The 23,408-nt window shown below is 41.2% G+C and overlaps 2 protein-coding genes across 2 annotated transcripts; one reads left to right on the plus strand and one right to left on the minus strand.

The window, feature by feature from the left end:
- The first annotated feature begins 3,486 nt into the window (after positions 1-3,486).
- LOC108669784 (zinc finger protein GLI2) lies at positions 3,487-12,877 on the plus strand. Its single transcript, XM_047884691.1, has 7 exons — positions 3,487-3,545; positions 5,337-6,901; positions 9,250-9,411; positions 10,133-10,240; positions 10,769-10,905; positions 11,886-12,347; positions 12,381-12,877. Exons 2-7 carry the CDS (start codon positions 5,342-5,344, stop codon positions 12,541-12,543), a joined length of 2,592 nt encoding a protein of 863 aa, XP_047740647.1. The 5' UTR covers positions 3,487-3,545; positions 5,337-5,341; the 3' UTR covers positions 12,544-12,877.
- Positions 11,981-23,222, minus strand: LOC108669785 (cytochrome P450 2L1). The gene is made up of 11 exons (XM_018157194.2): positions 22,993-23,222; positions 22,600-22,690; positions 21,483-21,616; positions 20,452-20,523; positions 19,627-19,773; positions 18,280-18,479; positions 17,704-17,824; positions 16,668-16,842; positions 15,767-15,884; positions 14,625-14,769; positions 11,981-13,993 (listed from the first exon to the last, which is right to left on the minus strand). The coding sequence occupies exons 1-11, from the start codon at positions 23,075-23,077 to the stop codon at positions 13,812-13,814; spliced, it is 1,470 nt and encodes a 489-aa protein (XP_018012683.1). The 5' UTR covers positions 23,078-23,222; the 3' UTR covers positions 11,981-13,811.
- Between the last annotated feature and the right edge of the window lie 186 nt (positions 23,223-23,408).

Raw genomic sequence — 23,408 nt, forward strand, 5'->3', positions numbered from 1 at the left:
CATGTATGAACACGAATATACTTAGACTGCGCATGTATGAACACGAATATACTCTGACTGCGCATGTATGAACACGAATAGACTTTGACTGCGCATGTATGAACACGAATAGACTTTGACTGCGCATGTATGAACACGAATATACTTTGACTGCGCGTTTATGTACTCTGACACATAGTCACTGCACAGAAATGTACGCGAATACACAATTAATAATTGCTTGCGTACGCACACGAATATGCCCAAGCTGTGCGTACGCGCGGTTTGCTGGTCGTATGCATTTGAGTATATTTCTCAATGGGAAGCATCGGCATTGCAGGAGGGCCCTTGTGTTGAAATAAAGCGCTTGTGACCACAGACATCGACGCAGACAATGTGAGTTGGCAACGTGAATCTTGAGTGATACTGTCATCTATGTTTAACAATTGAATCCTGATTCTACTTAAACTATAGTAAGATCTAGTTTTGTCACATGCTGACTGTGATCGTGTGTATCGCTCTTTCATATAGATGCAGTGTCCATGTTTGTATTGTTTATTCATTTGAGTGAGCACTCATTCATTTGTGTTCAGTGTCTGCTTGTGTAAGGCTCATTCATTTGAGTAAATGCTCATTCATTTGTGTGATGTGTCTGTGTGTGTGTATCGCTCATTCATTTGAGTGGTAATCTTCGTTCTTGGTCACGTGCAGTGTATGTGTTTGTATTGTTCATTCACTTGAGACCGAACCTCCTCTTGAATGACAATGCAGTTTTTGCTGCAGTTTTTGTCACTGCTCTGCAGACTCTGCAGCGTGACATGACACTCTTCCGGTCACAAGCAGCAAGGCACACATGCTTCGAGTCTAATGCGATTTTTATTTGTAGAAACTCGTATGGATTTTGTTTGTTATATTCTGTGTTTTGTTGAATGATTTACACGAAAATAAATTTTCATTCGTCTTTGGATTATTCTTATAGATATTGCGATTTTTCTTGATTGCTGTACGTTTAATTATTTTAGAACGGAATGTTTAATTTTTTCTCTCTATTTACATTCAAATATTTGTACATTGAGTAATGCGTTCGTACGAGTTTTATTTTTTAGCTGCGCTAGATGATTTGACGAACTCTTTGAGAAATCAGCATGAATTTGAAAAAAAGAATTGTGAATCGTATCAGCTTGATTTCCTGAACTTTATAAGAGGAATTCTAATTTTGAATTTAAGTTGATAATCTTACTTTAACGCTTGTTCACTGTCGCTAGTAATGTAAATGTGAAATTATACAGATTTAAATCAATTTTTATAAGTATGAACACGGAATGATTCAATGTTGAGTTAGACAAATTTATTATTTTTTTATGGTATTATTGTATTTTATATTGCTTCTTATATTTCTCATAACTTCTGTTCTGCTGTTTGACAAGGCGTATTTCGATCTGATGTTTTTCTCTTCGTAGAGTGAATTTTTATTTCAATTGTAGCTGACTGAAGCAATCGATTTGATTGTAGTAAATTTTTATTTTAAATATGGCTGGATTTTTTTGGTTTTCTAATATGGCAAGATGAATGCGTAATTCGCGTCTGTTGAAATTCATTATCATTTGAATCCAGTTTATCGAATTATTCCGAATTAGGTATAAATCTCATATACCTAATTCGGTGGCTCCTGTAACATGAGTTTTGGATTGACATGGATGGCTTGGGTAGTTGAGACTGCGTGAGCCTTCATCGCGATTGTTTGTTTTCAGCAGCACTCGAGCAGCGAACGACCGCTCAAAAAATTGTCTCAGGATAAATAAAGGAATAACAGCGGCTTTAGAACCTGAGCCTGCGGAATGCCCAAGCAAAAAAAGGTGTCTCCATTTGCGAGTGGGAGTCGGTACTATTTTATCAGCTTTCGTAAAGAGTTTAGTCTGTTGCTTGAACTTCAAGTTATAATAGGTGATCAACATCACGTGTGTGAAAGATTTTATGGATTAGTGAGCTGGTTGTATGAGCTGTCGTAAGAACTGTAGACATTAACTGCAGGCACGTCTAGCGATAGCCTTCTAATTTCTGCTATTTCTATTTACGGTATTTTAATTTGTTTAGACAGCACTCATACTAATTTAATTCATGTTAAACTTTGTCATCTTTTATCTCTCTTATTCGCGTTTTTAAGCAATAATTTTCTTTACATCGAACTTTTTCTTAATTACTTACATTGTTTTTCAGAACTCGCTCATTCCCGCCATCGGCTGTGACGTGGCATAATTCGATATATTATCTCTATTTGTATTCAGTATCCCGACTGTAACACCCACAGTCAGAGGCCCTCACATCGATTCGGACTTGGATTAGAAGGAAGGGGTTCGTTTTCCTGTTTGAAATAAATCAGCGTCCGTGAGAAGCTTAACTTCATATTTGTTCTCACGCGTGATGTTGAGGTTCAGGCTCGAGTCGTTAAGAAGACGGGTAACCTTGCCGCTCGCACCCTTGGCATGATGTTCAAATGTGGGTGATGTTATGTCTCCCGTATTTCATTAATTACAATTTAATGATGACGTAACTTTAATATTAATAAGCACAAATTCTCTAATATTCGAATTGAGATTAGCTAATTTCTATAATTACCTCCACCAGGCAAAATTTGAGTGAGATTTTCTTAAAGATGCAACATTAGAACATAAAGACAATATTATCCCACATTGAGAGCCAACACGTTGATGTGGTCAGATGCCCATGGTGTATATGGTGACCAATTATTTTGGAGTTGTGCATCTAAGTGAGTGTGAAACGGAGGGATGTTTTGACAAGACAGCTGAGCATTTTTACGATTTGCAAGCCAAAAAAGGCAATAGCGTTCAATGGCGTTGTAAATGGGAGTATAAAATAATTAATAAAATGGAAGGTATGAAAGTAATACATTTAACTATGGTGGAAGTCACAGGAGATGTATAATTAAAACGACCCATATCAGCAAATTTCATTTAATACATTGGCATAATTTGGAGCAATAAGAAGCTTCTAAACGCATCCTTATTCTGATGACTCCTGCCGCATTATCAACGAAAATTTTCAATCCCTGTTTGGGATTAACAACGCCTGTTGTGGGCGGGGCATGTGAGGCGTCCTGAGGGCATGCGGGCTACCCTCGCTTGCCCTCAGTACAGCACCTGTCGCAGTGCACCGCCAGGCGTGGTCCAGTGAGCGTGTTATGTGCTTCTCGACCTGCCACGCTTACAGGCGTAAATTGCTGCTAATCCATGCTACTAAATATTTTAATTGATGCGAGATCAGAGTCTAGACACGTTATCATTTATAGACACAATTATTCGTAATTCTCGCTAAAGAACCGTGCGTAGTTCTTTAGTTTGTCGTTGTTTTTCGCATAATTTTTTATATTTGTATACCATCTAAACAAGATTTAGATTTAATGTGATCAAAAAGTTGAGCAGAAGAAGCTTGTATTATGGACGCATTGATGCTATCTTGGTGACCACGAAAATTATCAATAATCTCGCATGAATCTATAACTGCCTTCTTGTGAAAGCTGTTTTAGAGAACAACAATAAAAAAACTTGGTGAGTATAAATTTATGCAAAGGAAATAAACATATTTTTAATATTATTTCGTTTGTCATGCATCGCAATTTACCATATATTATGAACTCGAGAAGACTTTCTTTTTATTGAAGCGAAAAATACAACAAGATGCGCTATTAAAAAATTTGAGTCATATCAGGTTGAGGGCGGCGCTGAGTTAAATTAAGTAATTTGAAAACATACCAGTTGATTTTCTGGATAATCTATAGTCTTTCGTATGACACGTACACCAGGCACGACTTTCACGTATCCGTCTGGGCGGGGCTTTTATCACTCATCGCAATATCAAAAGAATCGAAGCTAATGGAAAAAAGTTCAAAGCATTGGCTTTTACATATATGTGTGTGGAATTACAGATTTTTTTAATTAAGATAATACTCAATCCAAAAACCAGCAAAGTAAAAAATCAATTATTATTTTTCTCATTATCCATTTTCGCATATTGGTATGTAAAGGAAATCTGCATTTCTCTACCTCTTCTTCGATTCTACAATGGATTATGAGGACCGTTACTTACATTGTTCACGTATATTCTATTATTCCTTCCTTCACTATTCACATATATGTATATAGGAGTCACCATGTTTGCCAAGCTCCGTTTTGTCATCCACAAAAGCCAATTTTCGTTTTGTCATTCACAAAAGCCAATTTTCATTTTGTCATTCACAAAACCAATCTTCGTTTTGTCATTCACAAAAGCCAATCTTCGTCTTGTCATTCACAAAGCCAATCTTCGTTTTGTCATTTACAAAAGCCAATATTCGTTTTGACATTCACAAAAACCAACCTTCTCCTTGTCATTCACAAAAGCCAATTTTCATTTTGTCATTCACAAAGCCAATCTTCGTTTTGTCATTCACAAAAGCCGATCTTCGTTTTGACATTCACAAAAACCAATCTGCGCCTTGTCATTCACAAAAGCCAATTTTCATTTTGTCATTCACAAAAGCCGATCTTCGTTTTGTCATTCACATAAGCACCAATCTTCGTTTTGTCATTCACAAAAGCCAATCTTCGTTTTGTCATTCACAAAAACCAATCTTCGTTTTGTCATTCACAAAAACATATCATCGTTTTGTCATTCACAAAAGCCAATCTTCGTTTTGTCATTCACAAAAAGCAATCTTCTTCTTGTCATTCACAAAAGCTGTCACGTTCTCCAACCTGCGTCGCGTTGGTCGCCCGTGCTGCTTATGAGCAGTTTTTATTGAGCCGATTGTCCTTTGTGTCCTTTCGGCTCTTCCCGAACTCGATTTTCGCTTTAACTTCATTCACTTGACTATTGTCCACCCAATGAAAAAGTCGGTGCATGAAAAACTTCTTCGAGCTGAACTCTCATGAGTTTTTACGAGAAAATAAAAACGTTGCTTACATTTTTGATTGATGATGGTTTGAACGAAAATGAGTCGCACAATATACGTGCGTTTTTTGTCAAGTTAATTTTATTTAATACGTGACTTGAACGTCTCAAATAATATCATTGATCAGGCTTAGTTACACTTATTTTTATTCGGTTTCGGGAAAACCTTTGGAATTTATTTCATTGTCACATACTAGAAATATTCAGCATGTGATCAAGAGTTTTAAATGATATCAAGTAAAGTTTATTTATTCTGCAAATCGTCATTCGTACAATTGCGACCTTACCTTCATGCTGCTCATGCCGAATCTATTTCTTATTTCCTATCATCAAAATATTAATTCATTAGCTACACTTCCATATGTGTGTGTGTTTAAATTGTGCTTATAGTTTACGTTCTTTCGTTACAGGCAAAATGCACCTCGAGAGCGGGCCCGACCCCGCGCCGTTCTATTCACCCTACGGCAATCAAAGCTGTGAACTCGCGGTGGTCGAAATGTCGGAAAATTTGAGGTACTTTTCAAGACAGCCGTCTCCCGACACTACTTACAGCTCACTCTGCAATAATTATCTTCGAGACAACGCCTCTCCCTCACAGTTCAATGCAAATACCAATCTTGCCTTCAACCAAACTTATTGCACGGACCAATCTGAACACGACAAGCAGATGGTAGGCGAGTGTTTCACGACTGCCATTCATTCGATGCCTCTCACCCCTCCATCCATTAATGTGGAAGAGGCCGAAGGTTGCATTCGGGACACCTCGCTGATGACCTCAAGCAACGCCATCGCCGAGGCCCTTGGAGGCCTCAATGAGGACTTCAACCTCATCGAAGATGAGTGGTCGAGTTCACTGGACTCTCTGCTGACGGAGATACCGCCAACAACTCAACTGCCGGAGCTCGTTGTCGGCGACCAGAATGAGAAAGTAAACGCAATTGCGGAGACACTATCGCATTCGGGTGAAGTTTTGGACAGCATTCCACTCAATCAACTTTTGAACTTGCCAAATCCCGGTACATTCGAAGCAGTCGTTGCTACTTCAGAGACGACAACTCAATGTTCTCCCATGAGCATTTCTCCTTTTGGATCCTCCTTCCCATCGCCTCAAACTTCTCTCAGAAGTTCATTTAATTACGGACGCCGGTTGAAGAGATCACATTCCGCCTCACCTCTTCATCCCGAAGGTCTCGATGTGAATTCCATAATCAGGGTCTCCCCCAACTGCTTGCAATCAAGACCACAGTGCTCAGGGAACAATTTTTATGAAAATAATTTTATTTCATCAACAAACGGAAGTTACGGACACCTGTTAACACGCCCGGAAACGAACAATAATAATGTCCAACGATCCAATTTGAATTTTACCAATTTGCTCTCAGATTTCAATTCAAGAGCAATTCGTCACACCAGGTCATCTGACTTTATGAACGCAACGAACCCTTTGGAATCGTCACCCTTTTTGCTCGATAGCTCGAAAAAAGATAGCTCGGTTGATCAATTTCTTTATCTCGAGAGGACTTCAGGCAATGTAGAGCAAACATTCACTCCAACCACTCAATATGAACCACCATCGATATCACAGACCTCATTCCCTCAAGACCGCTCCTTCCTTTACTCCACATCAAGTCAGTCGCCAAAACTGGACGAATTTACCGTCAGTTCCTCATCTTCGCGACCTCCCCTCAGTCCTCCGCACTCGAGGGGCTGTGCAGCAGAGGAGCCATCAACACCCGACGACGACTTCACCGAAGATGAGCCCCGCGTGTGTCGCTGGGTTGACTGCAACGCTTCGTTCAGTGACCGGGCGGCGTTGTCGCGGCACATCGAGAGGGCGCACGTAGACCAGAGGAAGGGCGACGACTACACTTGCTTCTGGGCGGCGTGTCAGCGGAAATACCGAGCGTTCAATGCCCGCTACAAGCTGCTCATACACATGAGGGTTCATTCCGGGGAGAAGCCAAACAAATGCACGGTACGTAGTTTGATTTTAAATTCGATCATATTTAAAATCTGAATCGTTACTATTAGAAGACATGCAAGTTAACTCAGCTAGCGCTAATAAATAATTTAATTGATTAATTTTAATAATCACTCAATTTTTGAAGACATGCAAGTTAACTCAGCTAGCGCTAATAAATAATCAAATTTATAAATTTTAAAAATCACTCAAGTAATGAAATGAATAATCCGGTATGACTGTGTTAGTTTCTCTTATAGTTTATCCTCATTTATCGTATTCACGTGTGAGGTCAAACGTCAATTGACTGTCAACAGGCACTGAACAAGTTCGTTCACTTGAACTATTATGTGAACCATTAGTTCGTATAACTCAGCCAAATTTTAAAAAATCTCTGTATAATTATTTCTTTTTAAGTTGATTTTCATGATTTTTATGTATGAAATCTTTTAAATTTCATTCAAGTTCCTTCAATGCTGATTAGGACTCGTATGTCGTCGTGTACTTCCTATTTCTGCTCCTTTCTTTTATGTGCGTCCTATTATCAGCTTCTTTTATTCTGAACTACTTTCTTATAAAGGCATCTTAGTCCAGAACTTTTATTTGTTCCTGGTCTTCTTGTACCGTGAAATTTTCTTATACCGGGACTTCCTCTTATTTCCTCTCAAGATTTTTTGTACTATTCCTCTCAAGATTTTTTGTACTAGACTTATTCATATACTGGGTCTTTTTCATATGCTGGGATTTATTATACTTTGACCTAACAATACCCGGATTTCTTCATGTACCATAAATATTAATACCGAGCCTTTATCTTATACAGGGACTTCTTGCATGGATGTCTTCTAATATCGAAACTCCGTCCTATACCAGAACTTTTATACCGGACTTCTTCCTATACCGGAACGTCTTATACCGATCCTTTTTCTCATACCGGTACTTCTTCCCATACCGTAACTTCTTACACCGAGCCTTCTTCTCATATCATGCACGGCTTCTTTTTCCCCACAACTTTTTAACGATACAGAACCGTAGAAGCTGCGTCTTTATTACTCATTGTTTTAACGTTTAGAGAAACAGTTGGTAAGTAGGAGACGAGAAGTTGTCATGTGTCGAGACGGGCGCTGCATCCATCATCCTCGAGAGCCTCGCAGGTTCAGTAATGCGACACCGCCTCTTCAAGTCGCTGCCGAGGCCTTGCATAGGCAACATTGCTCAACATTTTCATCTCAGTTGTCGCCTTGCGTTGAACAATAAATTATTTCAATAATTGAACATTGTTTAGAAGCGATCGGGTTCATTTCGTTGCTTTGGTTGCGTCGAATTAATAGTTGTCCTGGGAAAAAGTGTCCAATAGATGATCTTTAGTAACGACTTCGCCTGCAATATATGCACGGAACTTGTCGGCGCGGTAGGTATGAAGCAGCAGCTCGCGCTTGCAATACTCGAGTACAATTTAAATTGTAATTTGAATGAAATTAGACAATTATAAACATAATCTTCGTTTTTAATGATACTATCGTTCTAAAGTGTAGATAAAAAGAGTACATTACAACTTTACAAGATAATAACAAATAAAAAAGACATGAAAATAACCTATTTTTTAATAATTTTATTCAATTTGATTTATTTGAATGCTAGAAACTTAGCCTGATTTCGGGCACAAAGACAGTGAGGAAGCTGAGCGTTTAGTGCCTGCCCTACGTTAATGCTTGTAGCTGATACTGCGACAACACTCACAAGTGTTGGTGTCGGGTGTCATAGCACCAGCGCTGTTAACGGCTTCGTGCTTAAACCCATTTCCTTCCCTCTTTTTATTCGGTTCTTCATGTTATACCTTAATCTTATTGGCTTTTCACTAAAGTAAACCTGGTCTCTTGTTTCTACTCTGGTGCTCTTACCGCGTATTGTCTCAAACTGGGAGCGTCAACTATAATCTCAGCTAAGGTCATTGCCATTGAATCAGTTGGCGTTTACGTCGCCAGCCTTCAATAAAACCGATGTATATAATAAAAACCGAAACCATAGTTTTATAGCAAGCTCAAAACTGCTTAGGAATTAATATTTGTTCATCGAAGCTTACAAACCGCAGCTCCGAACAGTGAGTATTACACGGTTTTTGTTGAAGAGCTGCGAGCTTAGTTTAGTCTCTGGTGACTGGCGACTCCTGACATCGACGTTGCACAGTTAACCCAAATAATGCATGCGGCTTTTAGTACTATTAATTTTGGTTTTATAGTCTTATTCATTTTGGTTTTATAGTCTTATTCATTTTGGTTTTATAGTCTTATTCATTTTGGTTTTATAGACTTATCCATTTTAGTTTTATAGTCTTATCCATTATTTTTCATTATTGTTCACAGTTCAGCGGATGCGACAAGGCCTTTTCTCGACTGGAGAACCTCAAGATTCACCAACGGAGCCACACAGGCGAGCGGCCGTACGTGTGCGTGCACCAACACTGCAGCAAGGCCTTCAGCAACTCTTCGGACCGCGCCAAGCACCAACGCACGCACCTCGACGCAGTTAGTGTCAACTCTCTAACTAACAACCGTTATTGCACGCACCTCGACGCTTTTAATGTAAAATTTCTACTTAACAACCGTTTGTGCAGATTTGTTCTTTTCCCAATTTTTGTGAAAATGGCCTCGCATGACATGGTGTGTAGTGGCCATATTAATGGCCTCGCATGACATGGTGTGTAGTGGCCACATTAATGGCCTCGCATGAAATGGTGTGTAGTGGCCACATTAATGGCCTCGCATGAAATGGTGTATAGCGGCCACATTAATGGCCTCGCATGAAATGGTGTGTAGTGGCCACATTAATGGCCTCGCATGAAATGGTGTGTAGTGGCCACATTAATGGCCTCGCATGACATGGTGTATAGCGGCCACATTAATGGCCTCGCATGACATGGTGTATAGCGGCCACATTAATGGCCTTGCACGACATGGTGTGTAATGGCCACATTAATGGCCTCGCATGTAATGGTGTGTAGCGGTCACATTGGAGGAATGGAAATGGAAGAAGGCAGAAGCATAACACGGTTGTCGTAGTGTGATTATTAGAATTTTAAAATCACAATCTTGAATCGAGATAAAAAAATATATTGCAAGAACTAAGAAAAGTAAACTCATCAATTTTAAATGAAACAAGCCAGTCATGAAATAATGAATATTAATGATAGTAATCATTATAAGTAATGATAAAATTTGTTCTAATGTACACACGTACGTATCACAGAAGCCGTACGTCTGCCACGTGCCAGGCTGCCACAAGCGCTACACCGACCCCTCCAGCTTACGCAAGCATGTGAAGAACCACAGCGCCAGAGACCAGCTCATCGCTAAGGTTCTTAGACTGACATTCTCACATAGACTAACATTCTCACTTAGACTGTCTAACATTCTCACTTAGACTCACTCACTGACTGACATTCTGACTTAGACTGACTGACATTCTGACTAAGACTGACTAACATTCTCACTTAGACTCACTGACTGACATTCCGACTTAGACTGACTAACATTCTGACTTTGACTGACTAACATTCTCACTTAGACTGACTAACATTCTCACTTAGACTGACTAACATACTCACTTAGACTGTCTAACATTCTCACTTAGACTCACTCACTGACTGACATTCTGACTTAGACTGACTGACATTCCGACTTAGACTGACTGACTGACATTCTGACTTAGACTGACTGACTGACATTCTGACTTAGACTATGTATGTATTCACTGTATATTGTACATTACAGCGCCAGTAACTGCATATATTCGCTGTATATTGTAAATTACAGCGCCAGTGACTGTATGTATTCGCTATATATTGTACAGTAAAGCGCCAGTAACTGCACGTATTCCCCCCAGAGTCGGTCATGCGACAACTACAGCAGCGTCCGACGACCTTCCCTCGCACCCTCGCCCTCCCTGCTGACGGGGGGCGACAAGCCCGGCTGTCCTAACGCCCCTGGTGCTGCCTCCACTCCCCAGGCCGAAGGTCAGGGGCGAATATTGTTTATTTCAGAACAAAATAAATCTTTAATCTCATTTATTTTGATCTAGTATCGCATACATGACCTATTATTTATCAATAATAAATATTATAATTTATTTCTCTTCCTATTCATTGTCGAATTTTTCTTCAACCCTGATTTAAGTTACTTATATTCATGATAAGTTATCGCGACACAAAGATGGTCTTCTGTACGAATACACAAAAAAAAACTGCCTGGTGATATCTTCTCATCAGAAGAGTTGTCTCTTCAAACGTGATGCTGTGACGTCATATTTTAGCCACTACTATCAATGCAGTTACTCCGTCTCCATAATGTAAAAGCTGACACGCATAGGTTGTCAATTCTCAACAGTGAACAGTTTATGCATAACAGTGGTTTTGCCGTGACGCTAATAACAATGTTGCAGCGCTGCCGTATTAGCTTCAAGGAACATGATGCTTTTATGGTTCTGTTAGAGACAGGCAGTATTGAACCTTCAGACACATCGTTGCGGTAGGACAAGAATATATTGCAGCTAGATCACAATCTTGAACGTCCACACCAGGATTATTATTATTATTATTTTACGAAGCATTTATCGTGGCGTCTGTTCCAACGAACTTCGAGGGCACGTCACAAATAAGATTAATAGCAAGCGAAAAATAAATAGACACATGAAAGGATCGGAACGGATAAAATGACTAAGCTCTAGATTCATAGGCTCTACGAAATAGTTCCGTCTTTAGGCGTCGACAAAACACCTGCAACGAAGGAGCCGAAGTTACGGAAGCCGGCAGACTGTTCCAGGTTCTGGCGGCGTCTTCATCAAGATATCGTTCATTTTACTGAAGGATCTAAAGATCACTATCTTAATGTTGACAGAATAATAGTTCGTTAACCAGCAGAATCATGATCTCGTAAATCAACCATCGTATTTGGTCAATATATTTGGTCATTAACATAAAGAATAATGATTATTGTTGTTGCAGGAGGAGACTCCCCGCCTCCCTGCGCCGGGGGGGACGTTGTGCGTTTCAGCCTGCGCTGCCACGTGCTGTCGCGACGCCCGCGGGACATCCACGAGACAACTGGACTCCCGCAGCTCGAACTGGCATCCCAAGAGGACCTGGATCTCTGGATCAGCTGAGGCGCTGGTGTCAGGAAGGTCTGGATCAGCTGAGGCGTTGGTGCCAGGAAGGTCTGGATCAGCTGAGGCGCTGGTGCCAGGAAGGTCTGGATCAGCTGAGGCGTTGGTGCCAGGAAGATCTGGATCAGCTGAGGCGTTGTTGCCAGGAAGGTCTGGATCAGCTGAGGCGTTGGTGCCAGGAACGTCTGGATCAGCTGAGGCGCTGGTGCCAGGAAGGTCTGGATCAGCTGAGGCGCTGGTGCCAGGAAGGTCTGGATCAGCTGAGGCGCTGGTGCCGGGAAGGTCTGGATCAGCTGAGGCGCTGGTGCCAGCAAGATCTGGATCAGCTGAGGAACTGGTTCAGTGTATTTGATCTCAGTCGACGGTATTTCATTAGATCAGTTAAGCCTTTAAAGACAGCAACAGGCAGTAATTGTATCAATAACACGGATATCAAGAGGAAGTTGAGTGCTGGTTTCAACCAGATAATATATGAGGTTTGCAAATGCTTTTGTACATAGAGCACCAAGTTAAACAATACAAATTTATTACAATACTCAGTAATGTATTTGCCGGAACGCTACTCGACCACACTCTGCATTGCAGGATAAGTATAAGTCGTAGTCGTCATTGGATAAGTCGTAGATTTAAATTTCATCAACAGAGCTTAGCTTGGAGCAAAAGTGCAAACATTGCGAATTGCGCTGTACAAGATGTTCAATGATGATAGGTCTTTGCGATCACAATTTAAGCCTTAAACTCAACACAAAAGTAATCTTAAGTTATTGTGATACCTGAAGTGGTACAATGGGCTTTCACTGGTGTGAGCGAGTATTAATACATTCGTCGTCACTCCTTGCAGTTTTTTTACCACAAAATAAACACGTGCAAGGTACTGCGGGACGCTGCATATTACACCAAAAACAAAAATAACAATTGTTAACATAATAATTGTTCACGGTTAACAAGCGAGCGAATGAAAACGCGTTCGACACTCGTTCTTGAGTTCTTAACGGGCGTCAACAGCCAAACGTTTTCGCGGTGTAAATAAACATCGAGAAAACTTGCACGTGCCTAGTGCAAAGCGACTGCTAGTTCAGGTGCATTGCAACGTGTGATATTAGTATTTGGCCAAAAAAATACGTGTACGATGATAACGTATCTGAAGAAAATTTTATAATAGGAGTTGATGGCCCGACTCGATAAACGTGGCTTGGATGAGGTTCGTGTATGCGTTTACGCAGGCCAATGACGCATGTTCCTGACGCAGTGAATGTCACGCACGAGATAACAATGCAGAGGCGTTATGCTCTATTCAACATGTTTGCGGTGCTCTCATAACACTGAATATCAATATTAGTCCAATAAATTACCATCACCCAAATTAATCATACAACTACATAACAAGTCCAAGTGATAGATTAAAATTATTTTTACGATGAAGAATAAATTTGTTTAGTTCCAGAAATTAATAGAACTACATAATATAAGGATATGATAAACCTCTTTAGGCGTCAGGACGCAGAAAAGGACACTTTTTCAGAGCACAGAATTGCAAAAATAAAATACGCGCAAAATATCCACCGCAGTTGATTCTTAGTCGGGCTTTTTCCCGCAGTATGTAGCAACGCTTCCTGTTTTAAATGCATGATTAGAAAATGAAACATTTGCAAATTGCCATCAAACTTTACGGCTATTTCGTTCTACCCCCGCGGACCGCGGTATGTTGCTTGTCCAGATCTGGGCACCTGATCCAGATCAGGTGCCCAGAGGGCACCTGACGCCCGTCCTACCCTCGCGGTACGTAGCAGAGCTGCTTGTCCAGAGGGCACCTGACGCCCATCCTGTTGACGGTCTCGTCGGTGAGGGTGACGCCCCGCGGCGCGCGGATGTCGAAGTTCTGGACGAGGGCGGCGGTGAAGAGGAAGAGCTCCATTCGGGCCAGCGCCTCCCCCACGCACTGACGCTTGCCTGTCAACGTGCAGACATACAGTGCAATAGTTTATGCAATTATCAGCGCTTTTTAAATAGTTAAATTACTTGCAGAGGCTGTAGAATTTTGTTTTTCAGTGCTACAAGGTACTAATCAATATCGTATATTCGTTGGTTGAAAATTTCTGACGGAAGACACATTGTTAAACTATCCAATCGCGCATAAAGAACATAAGTCTATAAACGATTCATATTTTTTCTCAAAGCCTAAACCGTGATATTTCATTAAGAAGATATCTTCAGGTTGCTGAATGACAGCAGAAGGGAGGCTCATCAGTATTTTTTATAACAGGAAAAATGAGCATTTACTGGTATGGAGGTTTTATGACGTGAAAAATATGTCAAAATATTTCTTATACACTACAACATTCATGTTTTCTATAGGAAAGGTTAACTGAACTGAATGAACAATGAGCAAAAACGGCATTTAGTATTTATAAATTTTCAATACATGAATGAAGCCTGATTGAACACAACGAAAAACGGGTCTAGTAGATTCAATCCTCGCATAGTCAGAAATTCTCAAACTCATAATAAACATCAGAATTGTTAAGTTTACACCATTGAAAAACTTTAAATAAAAATCTACATGAACTAAATAATCAATTACCGAGGCCAAAAGCGAAGATGCCTTCCCTGGGCGCGACGAAGTTACCGGCGGGGTCGAGGAAGCGGTCAGGGAGGAACTCGTGCGGGTGCCTCCAGTATTGCGGGTCGAAGTGGATGGAGTAGTTGCAGACCGTGATGGACGTGTCCTGGTAAACGAACATTCACTGATAAATGTATTGAGTTAACTTTATTTAGAATTGATTGTACTGAACAGCTCATATTGTTTCTATTTATCATCACAGAAACTGTCCAGCCGCCGCATCAAGGCTGATGTCAGGAACCAGTGACAGAACTGATACAGTCTGTCAGCCACCGCGTCAAGTCTGATACAGTCTGTCAGNTCTGTCAGCCACCGCGCCAAGGCTGATACAGTCTGTCAGCCACCGCGTCAAGGCTGATACAGTCTGTCAGCCACCGCGCCAAGGCTGATACAGTCTGTCAGCCACCCCGCCAAGACTTATACAGTCTGTCAGCCATAGCGCAAAAACTTATACAGTCTGTCAGCCACAGCGCCAAGACTTATACAGTCTGTCAGCCACCGCGCCAAGGCTGATACAGTCTGTCAGCCACCGCGCCAAGGCTGATACAGTCTGTCAGCAACAGCGCCAAGACTTATCATTGAACTGAACTGATTTTTTTTATTACTCACAATGTTAATATATCAATGTCTGTGCGCTATTTCACTAAGGCGAAGTTCGCGCAAGCTACAATGGAGGAACATTTTTGCGTATATAAGGGCTGTTGACGCACCTATCTAGGATACATTTCGCGTCGACATATTAACTGGAACTGTTATTTGCTTCTTAGTGAGAAAATAGCAAGGCCTCTAGAGCAGATGGCGAGTTGTCCAAGTTGTGGAGTCCAAGCGCCTAGTGCAGGTAGTGAGTTTGGCTCTACGCCCCTAGAGCAGGTGGCGAGTTTGGCTCCAAGTCTCCTATGCTCCAAAAGCATAAATGAAAACATTTACTAGCAGCACGCTTAAGTCCTACGCACCACATCTCCGTTACCTACGGAAATGTGACTGCAGGCGCACCAGCGGAGCTGCATGCCCCCTACGTGGGATATGTCCACTTAATTTGGGAGCATCGACATATAGGGATGAAGTAGCCTAGGATACCTTGGGGATGAATTAGCCTAGGATACCTTAGGGATGAAGTAGCCCAGGATGCTGGTGTCCTGAAGAGCAGAGTGCTGGAGGTTGAGCTCCAGGAGGGAAGAGAAGCGCAGCATCTCAGTGATGAAGGCCTCCAGCAGCGGCAACCTGCAACAATCGTTCGTCGTGAACTATATACATAAGTATTAGTAAATAATAATTGCATAACCATACCAACGACGGTTCCTAGGATTTTTGGCCAGCTGTGGACACGCACACATTATTGTATGAGCAGCCAAAAACTAGCGTATCGCGAAATTTAACTACTAATTACTTGTCATTAATTGAAAAATTTCCTTTAGTGAAGATGGCTTCAAAGGACATCAGTCCCTAGGACCTTACCAAGCCTCCCACGCAGGGAAGTAAGTAAGTCAGAACACACTTGCAAATTCTACTGATGAAAATGTACAGCGTTTACAGGGGCTTTTTTATTCGAAACAAATTAGATTGACAGTTACGGTTCTAAAATAAACCATAATTACTGCCAATAGCAGTTAAATACTGACAATCTCAACAAACGGGTTTCCGGAAAACAGAACCTGCTTATGCAATAATTTTTTTGGTAATCAGCTAAAACTCAAAACGATAACAAATGAGCATCAGAAACTTTAAAACATCACGTGCGGCAAACGGCTGCCTGCGCCTCACTCCTGGTTTATGCACAGCACGCGCGGTTGCCTGCTCCTCACTCTGGTTTATGCACAGCACGCGCGGTAGCCTGCGCCTCACTCTAGTTCATGCACAGCACGCGCGGTAGCCTGCGCCTCACTCTGGTTTATGCACAGCACGCGCAGTTGCCTGCGCCTCACTCTAGTTCATGCACAGCACGCGCGGGGCTGCCTGCTCCTCACTCTGGTTCATGCACAGCACGCGCGGTTGCCTGCTCCTCACTTAGGCTTATGCAGAAGCGACACGGTTTCGTCCCTTGGGACGACGTCGTCTATCTGTTGCCGCAGTCGTTCTGCCACGTCAGGATATCGCGCCAACAGGAACGCCACCCACTTCAGCGATGAGCTCACAGTGTCTGAACCTGCTGAGAACAGGTCTGCGATGACCTGCATGAGACCTGCAATAGCGGGATAGGTCAGCAAGACTTGCATGAGACCAGCATTGTCAGGGTAGGTTAGCGAGACCAACATAAGACCTGCAGTGTCAGGGTAGGTTAGCGAGACAAACATAAGACCTGCAGTGTCAGGGTAGGTTAGCGAGACAAACATAAGACCTGCAGTGTCAGGGTAGGTTAGCGAGACAAACATAAGACCTGCAGTGTCAGGGTAGGTTAGCGAGACCAACATAAGACCTGCAATGTCAGGGTAGATTAGCGAGACCTACATGAGACCTGCAGTGTCAGGGTAGGTTAGTGAGACCTGCAACTGAAGGAAAATTCAGCTGTACTAAATACACCTAAAAATGTGACAACAAGCTGGTAAAGTGTAAAGAAAAGGGAAAAGGAAATTGAATAACGGGAGAGACTTAAAAATGAGCCATTGCCCGCGCGTGTATGTTTATTTAATTGCTTAACTATTGCTCTGGCGACATGTCTTGAACAAAGCCAGCAGCCACACCAGCCAACACCTCTATTAAGGGATCTGTGCTCCGTCAGATTGATGTTATCAGTGAACTGCCAGCAGGAGCTGCGTAGCGGTGCAAGGATGAGCTTGGCAGTTTCTATGAAATTTTGACCGCAATTTATGCGCTTCATAATACGTAAATGAGGAAGCATTAACTTTGCTCGTGTTAACTGTACGATGTACGTGTACGTGGTATTAGCAACGATCTACCCTCATGAAACCTTTGTTGGAAATCCAAAATTATTATCTAGAAGGTAAGAAAATAAAGTATAATTTAATAAAATGATGAAAAACTCTAATAAAATTTTACCCCCACCATATTTTACCAATATTTTGAAAAAGATAAAGTCACTCACTGCCTTTCCTGAAGAGGTTGTCCGGCCCCCCCTCCTTCATCCCCTGGAGGTAGGCGGTGATGAGGTCTTCGGCGTGGTCGAGAGCGTCGACGTCGCGCCGCTCGTGTTCCTCGATCGTCTCCTGGGCGATCGTTCAGAGAAATGCCAGTCTTCCACGTAAAACATTATTACCTTACAAAACATCTATCGGAAAAAGTAAAGTCAGAACCAAGTTTGATGTAAAAATTTTGCAATAATGGGTACAATTTTGCATCTATAAATTCGGAAACAAACTAATTCTTCACTTGAAGAAATTGTTTCAAATCCATCACATTGAAAATAATTGCTGACAGACTTGAAGGTTTTATAAATGATGCGATAAAATAGTTCTTTTACCTACTTCCAAACAAACTGTTCTTATACGCAAGTGATAAATCAGAAATGTAATAATCCTCCACCAGTCATTGCTATCCATTAAATTTCTGAAAAAAAATCAATGCAAATGTAAAACATCGTCCAGCTTCTTTCTTGCACCTAAAATTTTGTGATTAAAGGCTATCGTCAAAGGATGTGATGGTCGTCAAAACTTTATCTCACGTTGACCATCTGCTGGCGGTATTTGATGAAGTCGTCGAGCAGGCGCTCTTTAAACAACAAATTTCGCACAAACTTCGGCAGCTTTCTCATCCACGGGAAGAACATTGGGAGGAAAAATAACGGCGTCGCGGTATCTTGAAGTGCTTTGTTGGCTTTATAAAGCTTGTCCACTTCCAACGAGTTGATATCGTAGCGCCGGCCTGCCCAGTAAAGTGAAAAGAAATAGTTTATTTACAGAACTTAGAACAAACCTAGCGTCTGATTAACCAAACCGTGAAAACACGAACGATGTTTTGATCCTCTTGAACAGAAATAACACATAGATCTAGAGGCAGAATCAAAATAACGATGGAACAATCTTGGGTCCAACTTTACACCTCCGACTGATTTCACCAAACTAAAACGAAACTGTAATACGTAGAGAAATCCTTCTTGTCTCTAATTTATAACCCTATTATTATGGGCAACTAGTGCATATATATAGTTTCAGAGTTACTCTCCCTGGTGATCGCACATTATGTTGCTAAACCGATTGAATGCTAGACGCTGAGTCAGCATCAACATCACGTGAGCATGACCGCTTCCAGGCTTTGGCGGAAGCTTCAAGCCTATAAAAGGGCTAAATACTTTGACAAATTCCTCTCACAGTAGCTTGCACAGCCGCAACGATGTAGCACTCATTGTAGGGTTTACTCCGACCTGACGGCCGAAGATGTTAGTACCTGTCAGTATCTTTGTATACCGACTGAAACGCCCCACCCCGTATCGAGATAAGTCTAAGATGGAAGGTGTCTTCACTTATCCCTCACATATTCATCGAATCTCTGTCCTCAGGTTAAACCTATACAATATATACTGGCGGGAACATCCAATTGCTTCTGACTGGATTGCTAGCAGGAACTGTCATAAGGATTGTCTGGGCTTCGGCAATCTCGATCATTACAACTGTGGTGACAAACGAAATTAAAGCGGAATTTTCTGACGTCATCTCTGTTATGAGTTGTGCCGCTTTCATGAGTCATGTTGCCATCACTGCACTGGCAAATTGTGATGGGCTTGACACCATCCGCTAAGCGGCACATCGGCCATTAACCTGCCACTAACTACCAGTTGCAACACTGACAATCAAGCAGCACACTAACCTGACACCACTTGCCACAAGATATTCAAGGAGCACACTGACCTGACACCACTTGCCACAAGATATTCAAGGAGCACACTAACCTGCCACCATCTGCCACACGATGTTTAAGGAGCACATTAACCTGCCACCATCAGCCACACGATGTTTAAGGAGCACACTAACCTGCCACCATCTGCCACACGATGTTCAAGGAGCACACTAACCTGCCACCATCTGCCACACTATGTTCAAGGAGCACGTGATGAAGCTGTTGGGGAATGTAGTTGGGCGTCCTTCGTATTTCCTGATGTCGTCCACCAGCTCCTTGGCCTCCAGCATGATGGCCTCCTCCAGGCGACTCTTGCCCATGCCTGTTCCAGATACGCATTATAGGTTCACTAATGGCCGGAGCCTCAGCATATGAAAGCTGCTACTTGCAAGCAATTATTTTGATGGAAATTTAGAATGCTGGATCTCTGCAACACTGGATCTACGTACATTCAACATGGGAAATAAGGTTTAGTTTTTATACATTTTTAAAATACCTCAAAATAACAGGAATACCCTTCATATTTGTCCAGTAGCATTTGCCTTTCAACGAGGTCCAGGACTCTAGGCGGGATTACGTTGACCATATTATGATCTTACATAACGAAGAACAAAGAAATTGTGTATAAAAAAGGCACCATTAAGTGGTAGGAGGCCAAACAACGGTAATAAAAACTACAGTCACTTCTTGCTTCTAATCATTGGTTTAGATTAGCATAAGTCGATTCTGTCGGACTCGCCACGCAGCTGCCCCCGCTGCCGATTAGCAAGCTTTAGCATAGTCCGGTTAGAGCTGCTACGGATTGTTGATAGCAAACCCACGAACTTTCTTTTAGGTTTTCGATGAATTTACATAATAACTGCGCGTCGTCATTTGTAGGTAAGTAGATACATGAACGAAGGAATATTATTTATATTTAAATAAATAAATATGAGAGCGATTGTCGCTGTGGCAGATTTAAGGTACCCTGGGGGAATGGGGGGAAGGGGGTACTACTCACCCAAATTACGGAGGCTGCGCAACACGAAGCGACGCTCGTGAGTCCACTGAGTGCCTTGACTCACAATGATACCTGAGTGATACAGTACAATAGAACAATGATACCTACACAATACAACACAATAAAGCAATGATACCTGCACAATACAAGACAAGACAATGATACGTGTACGATTTAACAATACTGTTGAGAGCTTTTAATAGAGATGCTTATCAATGAGAAAAATAGCTGACGGTTAGTCGGTTTTGCCAAACGCAAAGTAGAATAATAAATCCTAACTTTGTACCAGAGTATAGATGGCGCCTATAAATCGAGTTATGGCATTACAACAAAAATTTAATTACGTAAAAGTCCCGTCACTAACCTAGTATATTTGTTAGAGAAAGGAGAGGGGAGAACATGACGAAGAAATTAATAGAGTGATAACAGGAGAGTTCTCAGGGACAGACCAATTCATCCATCATGTAGAGCCAATTAAACATAAATGTTTGACCTGAGGCTGACAACTCAGTTTTATGACCGACGCACGATTCTCCGGTTTAGAATTAGTTTTTTAGCAAAAAAGTGTTTACTGTACTAATAAGTTCGTTTACTACTTGAATATACAACAACGTACGAATTATGAACTATAAAAAATATGCTATACGCAGACCGACAAAAGAAAAGTTTTCCTGCAATGATGGTCGATTGTGATGCATTTGCTGGATGAGAGTCGTCCAATGATATGAGAATACGACCCAGAAGTTATATCCATATATATTATTTATATCTAAATATCGGACGGTAGAATTTGTTTTTTTTAACAAGTTTGATTGAAGGTCAGAGAATGAGTTTCATCTATAATTTTCTTATTGGCTTTCTCGATAAGTCGAACTGTTTTTTTTTATAAATTGAGAATCTAGTTACCGAAAAACATTCTACATTACATCAGATTTCACGTACTGAAGTACTATGATGATGTAAGAGTACATTATATTTCATTTTAAGTTCAACTTTTTAATGCGTTATTAAGACTAGCACCGTGAAGTTACCTCCAGTCTTTTGATCGTCCAAAGTGATGTCCCTGAAGACGTCGGGTCTCCCTGCGAACTCGGCCCGCCCAAGCACCTCCTTGCAGGTCTTGAAGTCGAACAGCAGCACGCAGCGCAGCGACCCAGTGCGCATACTGCAGCACACACACGATGAGTGGCGCATGAGATAATGTATTATAGAACTTGCCTTGAAAAAAACATATGTTTGAGAAGTCTTCACCCACTATTTAGGATACTTATGCCAATAGAATTTGCGTCGATAAAACACTTGTTTGAGAAGTCTTGACTCATTATTTAGGATACTTAAGCCAATAGAACTTGCGTCGAAAAAACATATATTTGAGAAGTCTTGACTCATTATTTAGGATTCTTATGCTAATAGAATTTGAGTTGAAAAAACACATGCTTACAAAATCATAGCAGTACATTTTATTTTGAATACTTATGCTATTTATCCGAGATTTCTTGATGTTCAATCCTGCATGCATTCTGTAAGTTTTTGTAGAGGATAACGTTAAGTATTCAAGTTCAAAAGCGGTATAACGTTGGGATTTCGTCCGTTGAATTTTGCCATTGTATGTTAATTCTGATTTTCGAACTGAAAAAAACTTTCTCTCTATCGCTCTAGTTGTCCAGGATGCCAGCGTCGTCAATAACAATTATTCCATTTTATTACCAAGTTGTGTTTCGGTTTCAACATTTCATGTGATAGCTCAGCCCAAGTTAAAGACGCTGACTTTTCAAAACATAGCATTCTTAGCTGTACGTTAAACGTTCGTTTTATAATTAATACAATTCTATATCTTGCCTAAGCTACCACTATTCAGTAATGAAATATTTAATTGCGGACAGAAGCCACAGATTGCAGTATAAGTATAACACGTCACTCACGTCACGATATCGCCGTAAACACGTCACTCACGTCACGATGTCGCCGTAAACACGTCACTCACGTCACGATGTCGCCGTAAACACGTCACTCACGTCACGATGTCAACGATGTCGCCATAAACACGTCACTCACGTCACGATGTCGCCGTAAACACGTCACTCACGTCACGATGTCGCCGTAAACACGTCACTCACGTCACAATGTCGCCGTAAACACGTCACTCACGTCACAATGTCGCCGTATTTCTCTCGCAGTTTCTGAGCGTCAGTGCCGAGCAGCAAAGGTACGCGTCCGAGGAAGGGAACCTCCCAGGGACCTGCGCGAGAAAATGTCAACATTTTGATATATTACGACGATTTTTAGCATTAATTCATACAATCGGATTCACGAATGATATTTATTAATGTCTTGTTTTTATAATTTCATTTAAATTAACACTGAATCTTCAGGGTTTTCAGTGAAAAAAGAAAATACAATTTAGAGCAACGCTTTTGATGGCCCGTTGACGGCGCTTCCAAGAACTGCGGACTTTAAGATGAGATAATATAATATCGTAATTATCAATTCCAATAATAATACGGGAGAATTACAATAATATAGGATTAAAGACAAGCTGACCTGGAGGCATGTTAGCAGGCCGTCTGTCTCGTACGATTAAGAAGAGCAGCAGCAAGACGAGCGTCAGGATAATTTCCAGAAACATTTTTTGGACTCCGAGTGGCGGCAAATCTTCTTGAAATAATCGTGTTCAACAGAAGGGAAGTAATTCGTTAATTACCGCGTACAATAGCGTTCTGCAAGTAATACGAAGACGACAGCTGCACGAGTCAGCGTTCGGAAACCTAAATAAGAAGTTGATTAATATTATTTTACTACATATCGCAACAACCCTGGAATATGAGACATTATACACAAACTAATACAATTTAGACATATATTGAGAATTTATATATATATATATAGGTCAGATTAATTTATAACACATAGGATTGAAATAGCGACACATGAAACCATTAACTGTTTAGTTGTAGCAG

The sequence above is a fragment of the Hyalella azteca genome, unplaced genomic scaffold, assembly GCF_000764305.2.
Source record: "Hyalella azteca isolate HAZT.00-mixed unplaced genomic scaffold, Hazt_2.0.2 contig15945, whole genome shotgun sequence".
Classification (NCBI taxonomy): domain Eukaryota; kingdom Metazoa; phylum Arthropoda; class Malacostraca; order Amphipoda; family Hyalellidae; genus Hyalella; species Hyalella azteca.

Bases quoted from the DNA above. Each gene is read 5' to 3' on its own strand.
- LOC108669785 (XM_018157194.2), bottom strand. From the start codon at position 23,077: ATGTTTCTGGAAATTATCCTGACGCTCGTCTTGCTGCTGCTCTTCTTA. The intron at 18,480-19,626 runs GTTAGTGTGCTC...TTTACTGGGCAG, and splicing joins AGTGTGGCAGATGGTGGCAG to GCCGGCGCTACGATATCAAC. The intron at 15,885-16,667 runs GTGAGGAGCAGG...CGATTGTTGCAG, and splicing joins TCGCTTCTGCATAAGCCTAA to GTTGCCGCTGCTGGAGGCCT.
- LOC108669784 (XM_047884691.1), top strand. From the start codon at position 5,342: ATGCACCTCGAGAGCGGGCCCGACCCCGCGCCGTTCTATTCACCCTAC. The intron at 6,902-9,249 runs GTACGTAGTTTG...TATTGTTCACAG, and splicing joins AGAAGCCAAACAAATGCACG to TTCAGCGGATGCGACAAGGC. The intron at 10,906-11,885 runs GCGAATATTGTT...TTGTTGTTGCAG, and splicing joins CCCCAGGCCGAAGGTCAGGG to GAGGAGACTCCCCGCCTCCC.